The sequence below is a fragment of the Penaeus monodon genome, chromosome 11 (genome assembly GCF_015228065.2).
Source record: "Penaeus monodon isolate SGIC_2016 chromosome 11, NSTDA_Pmon_1, whole genome shotgun sequence".
In the NCBI taxonomy this organism is placed as follows: domain Eukaryota; kingdom Metazoa; phylum Arthropoda; class Malacostraca; order Decapoda; family Penaeidae; genus Penaeus; species Penaeus monodon.
Window position 1 is genome coordinate 30,575,313 of NC_051396.1, and position 10,000 is coordinate 30,585,312.

At 35.6% G+C, this 10,000-nt stretch overlaps 1 protein-coding gene across 2 annotated transcripts in view; it reads left to right on the forward strand.

Moving 5' to 3' along the window:
* Positions 1 to 10,000, forward strand: part of LOC119578901 — a 14,775-nt gene that overhangs the window by 791 nt on the left and 3,984 nt on the right. The window contains exons 2-17 of one of the 2 annotated variants that reach the window (XM_037926568.1): positions 2,396 to 2,526; positions 3,243 to 3,328; positions 3,570 to 3,724; positions 4,269 to 4,399; positions 5,214 to 5,349; positions 5,518 to 5,684; positions 5,860 to 6,053; positions 6,845 to 7,023; positions 7,158 to 7,335; positions 7,522 to 7,719; positions 7,946 to 8,052; positions 8,293 to 8,439; positions 8,718 to 8,937; positions 9,160 to 9,257; positions 9,661 to 9,838; positions 9,979 to 10,000. The exon at positions 9,979 to 10,000 is cut by the window's right edge and continues 224 nt beyond it. In XM_037926568.1, the coding sequence (XP_037782496.1) occupies positions 2,412 to 2,526; positions 3,243 to 3,328; positions 3,570 to 3,724; positions 4,269 to 4,399; positions 5,214 to 5,349; positions 5,518 to 5,684; positions 5,860 to 6,053; positions 6,845 to 7,023; positions 7,158 to 7,335; positions 7,522 to 7,719; positions 7,946 to 8,052; positions 8,293 to 8,439; positions 8,718 to 8,937; positions 9,160 to 9,257; positions 9,661 to 9,838; positions 9,979 to 10,000 (2,311 nt within the window). In that variant the 5' untranslated portion in view covers positions 2,396 to 2,411. Of the gene's footprint in view, positions 1 to 2,395; positions 2,527 to 3,242; positions 3,329 to 3,569; positions 3,725 to 4,268; positions 4,400 to 5,213; positions 5,366 to 5,517; positions 5,685 to 5,859; positions 6,054 to 6,844; positions 7,024 to 7,157; positions 7,336 to 7,521; positions 7,720 to 7,945; positions 8,053 to 8,292; positions 8,440 to 8,717; positions 8,938 to 9,159; positions 9,258 to 9,660; positions 9,839 to 9,978 lie in introns of those variants that run through there. The other variant, XM_037926569.1, reaches the window with a different exon arrangement.

The window sequence follows — 10,000 nt, forward strand, 5'->3', positions numbered from 1 at the left end:
CGGGGTAAACTAACAATAACATAACTTTATGAAGATACCTCACTATACTGCTTAACAGAATTATGAGTAATTTTTCATAATACCTTCACATAATCAGTTATGATGATTTTGTATCAATGTATTCCTCTCAACTTCTTTTACACATATATGAAGGAACTGTGTCGTGGAACCTCCCCAAATCCCCACATTCTTGGCCCCAATAGCAGAAAAGGGTATGAAAATACCAGGGCAATTGCAGGGTAAACTAACAACAATATAGTAACTTAATGAAGATGCCTCAGCATACTGCAGAATGCAGGGGCCTTTACCCACTGAGATGCTGGGGGGCTGCTGCTCCCCAACCCCCACCTAGGAGAACAAAGAATCCTCCACGTATGTATGGCAGGAGGGAGTGTTGGACAGACAGGAAATAAGTGGAAGTATTTGTAACTGTTTACAAAGTAACTGTAAACTTCTGAGACCAAGTCCTTATTGCACCATCCAACAACCTTGGGGGCATGCCTGGGAATCCACAAACATTGCTATATGAACCAAAATCCTTGCTAATCTGGGGTTTTGCTCCCATACCCTCCCAGATCACTGTACTTCCCTACCAAGGGCTGCATTCCCAGACCCCATTAGACCTATTCTGAGCGAGGTATTTATCAAGACCTGTTTTCTTTATTTCTAACATTACTATTTTGCCTGTCCGGATTATTTCATGTATCAGGAAATGTAGCCTTTTTTTGTCAGAATATACATGATGGAGATTGTTGGCCTTTGCTGGAGTTTGAAACAAAGAATCTAAAGCATTGCTTGGCCATCCTGTGCAGATATAGGTTCATGAGATTTAATAAGTACTTATGTCCATTCTTTACTTTCTGCTGTTTATTTGTTATAACTAATCTTGTTCTTTTATGTTATGGTCATTACCTTTCATTAGTAACTTTATGTGCACATTTGGGAATATTTATTAAGCATTTTTTTGTTTTCTGTTGGTCTTCTGCTCAAACCTGAAGGTATAGTCCTAATGAATTTCAAAGCTGTTGCCTCCTCTTTCAGGATTCCTATTGGCAATTCTTCAATTGAGGACCACATGTGACACATACTAAACCTTACAGTTAATGTAGCCCTTATGCCATTGGTGCTGGGGAATGGCTAATAATGTATGAACCTACCGTTAAAAAAAAAAAAAAAAAAAAAAAAAGTTATACATTGGCAGGTTAGATCTTGGAATATTTTTTTTATCCCCCACCAGAGTGAATCATACACACACAAGAAATATGTTCCTTAATAGACAACATGATCATATAAGATTACAGTTTTCCCAAAAGAATACACCTATGACTTTATTCAGGGTAGAGTTGTGTTGTATATTATAATATTCTACCACCTTGCCATTGGTTTTTAATTTTAATTTCTCAGTGGGAAATTTAAATCACTGTTTAGAATGTAGGTTGTTGAATGCTTTATTGTCATTGCTATTTTTATTTCTCTCTGTCTCTAAATGACATCATTTTCCATTATGTGGATATGATAATTAGACTTCCCAGTTGCTCAAATATAGGCTTACTTCCAAACAATTTTATAAACTGAGTGTTTTACTGAGGTGGGAATTGATGGGTGTTTTCCTTTACACTGTTTAGAGAGAAAATATCCAAATTCCAACTTCATTTGGATAGAATTGGTTGTTTTATGCATATATGTGAAAAATGTTACGTGAAATGTACAGATACTTAATACACTTTATTATTGTTGTTGGAGCTTTGTTTAGCTGTTGACATTATTTATTATTGTTATTTTTTTTATAGTTCTTGTATAATGTATATTATATACTTTCTAAGACTTTAGAGACATTAATCTAATATGGTAACTGATGTAGTCCATATAGCATTTACAGTATCATGATGTACTGGTAAACATACGTAAACATGTAGGCCCTCTTTTTAGAGTATACCCCACAGAAAGTAGACTGTACTGAATCTAAGACCTTGTAAAGTTTGATTATAGAAGATGGTTTGATCTTTTGTGGAAAATGTTAAATACTGATGAGTGAATGTTATCTTTGTAGCTTTAAAACTGTCAGATATGTTATTGTTTGGTAGATATGTAATCTTCATTATTTAATCTGATATTCTAACTCTTTCACTCACTATAGCAACATTGATTATAAAAGTTGATATATTAAGCATTTCTTTAGAGAAGAGATAAAGAAAAGGTTTTCAGTGCCCGTGTCATCAAGATGTGTTAATGAATTATGAATTCTTGTGTAAATACTATCTGTAGGAGTATTAGTTTCTTAGTTTGAAATTAGAATATCATTATTAATGAAATCCATGAAAATATGAAAGTAACATGCACAAATCTTGTTCTTAGTGGTTTTCTATGTACTTACTTATCATAAATATTTTTTCAGGAGATTACAGATAGCTATGGGTGAGGTTCATGTGCCACCAGCATTGTTGGATGCTGTTGACAGTCTGAAAGAAGCTGTCAAGGCAGGGCGAACTGATATCTTCAGGAAGTTGCTAGATGCTTGTGAAACCTGTGAGTTCTATGTTTATCTGTATATGCTAGTATTATCATAAACTTATTTGTCTGCTCACTTGCTTATTTTGGTCTGTAAAACTTTTGTTTATGTATATATCTGTAAAGCCATTTAGCCTTTAAATAAATGCCTACACATGATGTCAAAATTTCTTGCTCTTGGTAAAGCAATTTTTCTGCTTCTACAAAAGTGCACTTTGTCCGACTTCGGACTCTTGCTAATAGCATTTAATCCTTATGAAGTATTAAATGTATCACAGTCTTTAATGCCTTGCATCCAAGGGAGTAAAGTATATGTGAATTCAATGAATATAGAGTTGTGGGATTAAAAGTTATTTATTTATTTATTTATTTTTATAATTAAAAAGCAAAATAGTGTAATAGGATTGAAAGTATTTAACACTAATGACACCTAGGGTTCAAGTTTAAATGATACCAGAGATTGGAGTCTACATTAGATTCTGTAATGCATCAAATATTTATAAGTAATTAGACCAGGGCCTCACATTCATAATGAACAGTATAACTGCAATTATGTTCTTTTTTCATAGATTTTGAGTCAAAGTTTAAGAAGTTAGATCAATATATATTTTTCATTTCTTAAGCTGTAGAGAGAATGTTTTAATTTTTTTTTTTAATCAGTTTCTGTAATATAGAGAAGATAATTAATAATAAGAATATTAAAGTGTAACATATGTAATTTTCCTAATCTTTAGGTTATGGTGGAGGTGAAGAAGAACGAAAACAGTTGATAAATTCCCTTGCAACAGAAGATGGAACGTTTCTACACATGGCCACTAAGGTAATGTAGTTTTAGTTATCAGAAAACTTGAATGATTACTGTTTTGTAAATATCTAACAAGTTTTGTGGTATTCCAACACATCACATTCATTTATGCATAAAGGTGAAGGGAATAAAAAAAGCTATAAAATTCAGACATTTCACATCTGCAGATGTGTAATCCTTTCCCCCTCCCTTCTCTAGTTATATGTGGACATGCACACCTGCAGACATGTAACTAAAACTAAATCCTCACTTGCAGCTTGGCCGCGGTGATATCGTGAGAGCATTGTTAGCTGCAGGTGCTGATCCAGGAATCCAAGATAATGATGGAAACACCCCTCTGCAACTAGCCCCTACCCCCCCCATCATCGCTATCTTCACGGAAGAGCTTCTACGAGCAACGGCTCAGTCAGAGTAAGAACGATGTGATATTTTGTGTGAATTCCCCAACAATTAATTGTTTTTTTTATTTATGACTATGTTTGATTAGCAATTTTTGTGGTAATTGGGACTACTTGTATGAAAAGTTAATGAGTGTGAATGTAGAAGAGATAGAGACCTTTGGAAGTATCAGTATATATTCTTTAGGTTTCTTGTACTGTTATAAGCAATATAAATTAGTAGTTGTAACAGTTCTTTGGTTGTTAACATAGAGGAACAGTGTGCATGAATGTATGTCGAGTTTATGCACAGGTGGTATAGATATGCAGGTGTTCATTGCTACAAGTGTAAGCGCTTTTGAATGTTTGGTATATTTATAGATCGTAATTCATGAAGATATGAATATATTTACAGTTTACATTCTTTATCTATATTTTTATAATTTAACATAGGAATATGAATACATTTGCTTGAGGTAAGAGACATAGACTTTAGACTATTAGAGAAGAAAAAAATGCATATTATTATAGACTGTCTTGCCTGTAAGGGGTTGTAATGTAATATGTTATGGTTGTAGTGTAGGCCGTGTGTGTCAGCTGGTTGCAGCGGGCCTTAGCATCAACTCCCACGATAATCCACTAAGCCGCAACACTCCCCTACACTGGGCTGCCTCCTTTGCTGACATCGACACACTTACCTGCCTTTTAGGTAATGTTAACTATGCTTTTTTTTATATAGATTTTTGGCCATTAATCCTTTTTGCTTTGTATTTATATTTGTGGTGTTATTATTATTAGCTTTATATTTTTGTTACCTTTTCACTGCATTAGAGTGAGTGACCTAGGTACTTTACACCTGTTGGTGATAGCATCCCTGTTGGCTTACATATTATTTAGTTAATTATTATTGTTAGTGTCATTATTATTTGTATATCTTGGTAATTACTGAGCATGTAGAAACAGGGGCTTTGTAAGCATGTGCATTTGCAAACTTCTCAGATAATTTCTGAAAATATGTGAGTCAGCTAACACAGCCTTCTTTTTATATGTATCAGAGGCATTAGCTTGACAGTATATTGAAAATTATTTAGCCCCTAAATGCTGCAATTGTTCAGGTGTGGTGAATCTGGCTTGGCATAATGGTGGTATTTTTGCTCAAATTTTACTCATCATATGACAATGTATTATATACTGTAAGTTATTATATACTGTCTCTCTAGAACAGTTTGGTGAATTGTTAAGTTTTATTATTTGCCTTGGTTGAGAAGGAGCAGTTTTTTTTATAGGCAAAAGCTCAATATGTAAACCAGTGAAGGAAAACAAGACAAGACAGATGGAATTGCAAACAGTATCTCAAATAATGAAACAGAATTCAGAATCTATCTTAAAATCACTGACAGTAATGACATTTAATAATAAGACTGTGCTAGTTAATGGTTAATATTAAATATATGCATATTGTAACTCAGCTGCTCTTTTTTGAGTTGCCAGTAATGACGGTTACATTCGTATCCTCAATTTAGCCCGTGGTGCAGATGTCAATGCTGCCAACAGCGATGGTGCCACCCCCCTTCATGATGCTGTTGCACGAGGCAATGAGGAGATTGTGAGAATCCTTCTTGACAATGATGCTAATCCCCATATTCAGTGTTACAAAGGGTGAGACTGGGCTAAGGTAGATGTGTTGTGTGTTTGGCTGTCAAATTTCTGCTATATAACAAATTTCAGTTTTTAGAAGAATATGCCTTTTCTATCGAAATTCTTGGGAAAACACATAGTCTGTTATTTATTTTTTATGTCCTCAAAAGACTTCTAAACTACTTACAGACGGCATAAAGGGAAAACACCTTTTGAGATGGCTTCAAGAAAGATCCAGCTCCAGGAGCTCATGCAACAACATGCTGCTGCTATTGAGAGTAAACCAGCGCACAGTAATGCTACAACAAATGGCAGTGTTTCACCCTTAATAGCCCGTCGTTCATTGGGAGATCGGGGTGAGTTTGTTAAGGGCAGTGAATCTCTCTCGTAGGGACAGACAATGATATGAGAGGCAAAACCCTAACTTTGTTGTTTTAGTTTTCTTGGATATATGGCTAAGAGTTATATAGATTTTTTAACCTATGATTGATTTCATATTTTATGCTTTAATAATTGTTTGGTGATTTCCAGACCTCATTTCGTCCCGAGGAGCAAATGGTTCTTTGGAATCATTAGTGAGCATGGGTGCTGACAGTGTAATGACGGGGGTCGATGCCATCAATGGAGGGGATGCAACACAAAGAAAGACCTCAGTTGGAACTCCACAACCTCGCTCTCCTTTGCAGTCCTCTTCGTCCTTGGAACTCAGTCCTCGCATGGAACAGGTGACTAAGGGTTTCAAGCTTGATAAGGTGTATGTATTCTTTGACTCTGTGTGTGTGTGTGTGTGTGTGTGTGTGTGTGTGTGTGTGTGTGTGTGTGGGTGGGTGTGGGTGTGGGTGTGGGTGTGGGTGTGGGTGTGGGTGTGGGTGTGGGTGTGGGTGTGTGTGTGTGTTTGTGTGTGTGTGTGTGAGGGTTATTTATTTGTTTGTTTGTTTATTTCAACAATACTTTTTAATCCTTGTGCACTGGAGTGTGTTTAAGCATGGTAATCACCCCAGGCTGGGCACAATTATAATTATGCTCACCTTATACTTGCCATAACTCCTCAACTAGTAATTTAAGACTTTTAAGTAAAGTATCATGATAAGTAACTGTACTTCATGAAGATAGTCAATAACTCTTATTAGGAAAGGTTTCATTATTAAGTACTGCTCTTTTGGAATAGTGTAGTATTGAGTTTCATTATGTCTTTTGGTGCAAAAGCAGCAGCTAGTTGAGGCAAGTACTCTCTCCTCCATTTATGCCACTGAGGATAGCGTGATTAGTAATACTTGGCACATACAGGTTGATATTTTCTTCATTTAAGTGAAAAATTTGTAATGCCTAATGACCTAAAGTTTCATTATTATGTTTGAAACAAGGTTTAAGTTAAGTTGTTGTAAGTTATTTGATTTTCGTTTTCCTCTTCATTATATCAGAAGTTATAGATATTTCAGATTGTTGCTATTGTACTGCAGAAAGGTAAACAAATGTTGATAATATAGATAATTACTTAGTAGTAATCCATTTGCAGGTTTGTGAGCGCCTGGCATCCACACAAATTACAGCCCCTCCTCGGCCTTTGGTTACCCATAATTCCCTTCATTTGCTGTGGCCCCAACCTCGTCGTATCACTGAGCTCACAGGCCCCAGTTGGTCACCCCCAACACATGCCACATTAGCAGTGTTATCTGGAGCAGTACCTGTGCATAGGTAAGTGTGTCTCTTCTTTTCAGTGATCACCAGTTATACTGGAGATATTGTGTTGGATGTCACTCATTGGCAATGTCCTCATTTTGTTAAAGGAATGGATGTGGTTTTAGAATATGTGATCTTTTTATTTACAGAATTGTAGATGTTTGGGATATACATAAATGCTGGTTGGAAGAAGTGGGTTGTCATGTCAGCCTTGGAGCTGTTGTTGGTGCGAGAGACCCCCCAAGCTCTCATACATTCACATGTGTGGTTGATGATGCTCTCACAGCTCATCCTCATCAATACACACTCACTATACTGGATAATAAAGTAAGAGCACTCAGCTGGTGTTATTATATGAATCAGAGTCAATTATTCCTTACTGATTTTTTAAAGGCCAAGTCCAAGTGTCTGCCTTGTAGAGCAAAAAACAGTCTTTTTAATAAATAAAATTCATTTGATGACATGTGAACAGAAAAAGAAAACATACAGTAAATTTACTTTGATTTATTCCAGGTAAAGATGGTTTGTGGATCAGTAGATAGCCTTCACAATGCCCTAGTAACCCTCGTTCAGTTGCTACGGGTGTGTCGTCTGGGTGGAGAGGGCAACGAGAAAGGGGTTGTTCCACCACTAGTCATCACTGACAGTCCCTCTCTGCCACACCGGGGTTTTATGCTTGATGTTGCACCTCATGCTAGAGTTCCAACATTAGTAAGTTAAGGAGCAGTTTTGTATGCTTTGTTGAGACTAATGTTGGGTGTAGATTAGTTATTAAAAATAAATTCATATTTGTAAGATGCAGTATCAGGTTTATATATTTAAAATTATGTCTAATTTTTTATACACTCACACAGAGATTGTTATATATTTTGTCTGTTACTTATTTCTCATAGAAATATTCCAGCTATTGAGTCTAGATATTAATTTTATTTTTCAGGAGCGGTTATGTCAAATAGTAGACTCTCTTCTTGCTATAAAGATGAATCAGTTACATCTATTAATGCGTGTCTCACCAGTTGCCTGCAGTTTACCTTATTCTCCAAGGTATGGCTTTGTTTATTTGTGTTATATATAACTGATATTGGTAAATTGTTGTAGAATATACTTTTTTTTTTTTTTTTATGCAGTGTTTGAACTAGGCTTTTGAGATCATGTGTGATAGTTCTTGAAAGCAATCAATGATATTCTTTTGTAGAATTCATGCGATATTTAATATTGCATTACTAAGGGATATTGGTTCTTATAACTTATTCTGAAGATAATTAATCCAGTTTTTCTCCACAGTGAGGTTGTGTCATTAGACCGTTACTGCAAGGATCGTGGTATTACTTTGGTACCAGCCTTTGATGTAGAGGGTTCAGTACCTACAGGACAACTTAGTGCCATCACAGCTATAGTTAGTGCAACACTCACTCACTTCCCTTCAGCTCGGTAATAGAAATATTTCTTTGTCTTTGGTTTTGGTATTTGGTTTAAGCAATGGTTTAGCAGAATGATTAATATATATGTATATTATTTATACACCAGTTTATCTATTAGTCTCTATATATCTACATATGTATGTCTGTATCTATCTTTCTGTTTCTCTGTTCCTTTTATCTTCTATCTATCTGTTCTTTCTATATTCTATCTATCTATATATCTGTCTATCTGTAGATATGTAAAATTGGTTTCTTTGTTTACAAATTGTGCATGTCTTTTTTTTGCAGCTATGTTCATATTGGCCCCAGGTTGACCTCGCTGCTAGCTGATGCCAGTACAGCTGCTTCACCCGAGCCTGGTCTTTCCTTTATCCGCATGTCCCCCTGGACGCAGCTGGGTCTGGCTCCATCAGCTGTGCTCTTAGTTTGTGCCAATGTATTCCACAATAAGAGCCGGGAATTAGCGTGCCTTCCGCCAACTACTATTCTCGTAGAATATGGCTTCCAGGTTGGTTTTGCTATGACAGTTTACACAAAATGTCCATATTCAGACAAAATGGTTTACTATAAACTTCTATGCTCTGTAAATCTTGGACTTTTACTATATGCCTTTGTCAAGATTTTTTTTTAAACAATATGATTATAGAAAATTATTTACTCTAGAAATTGAAGATTATATTGAAGGTAAAGTATATAAGTTGAATTAACTAATGCTTATGATGAACTGCAGGCTGACTATGATTTTTCACGTGGAGTTCAGCTCGCACTAGAGAATGGACGCCCGTTGGCTGTTTGCCCAGGTACTGCAGCGTGGAGTAGTTTAAGTGGGTAAGTTTCAGATCGTATAAGAATTTTGTGGTAGTGCTATTAGCTTACAGATTTGAAAAAAAAAAAAATTATCATCCTTAATGTAAAGGGTTCACTCCTAGCATTTTCAAAATCTAAACATTTCTTGATTAGTGTTCAAGCTGAAAATGTCTTTTATAAAATAATAATACAATTTGACTGTTTTTATAATTTAATAATACACTTTGACTTTGTGAAATTTTTAGTAAGGAATGGTTTAGTATAATCAGACATGAATAAATGTCACAGTATATGATATTTGAAAATGAATAAACATAGGTATACATATATAGATGCATAGACTCCTTTCTGATTATATACTGCACATATAGTAAGCATTAGAAAGTAATTTGTTTATAAAAGTAATTTATTTATATATCCACAGGTGGCCAGAAGCTGGTGTGAGTAATGTGTACAGTGGTGTGGTGAGTGGAGTAGATGGAGGAGCTGGAGGAGTGGTGGTTGCTCACTGGTCGAGCAGCGCAGCCCTCACACCTCTTGTCTTTGCCTGGCCACCTATATTGGTTTCTGCTGGTTTGGCATGGAACCATAACACACACTGGGTGAGCCAGCTGATCTCTTTCTTTCTCTAGGAACAATAGCTTTATCATGACTGCTATTCAGAGGAAGAACCATTTTTAAGATTTGGTAAATTTACCTTCTTGGTATGCAACTATATATAAGCTGCATATTATTATTTCAGGATTATGTACATTCATCAGTGG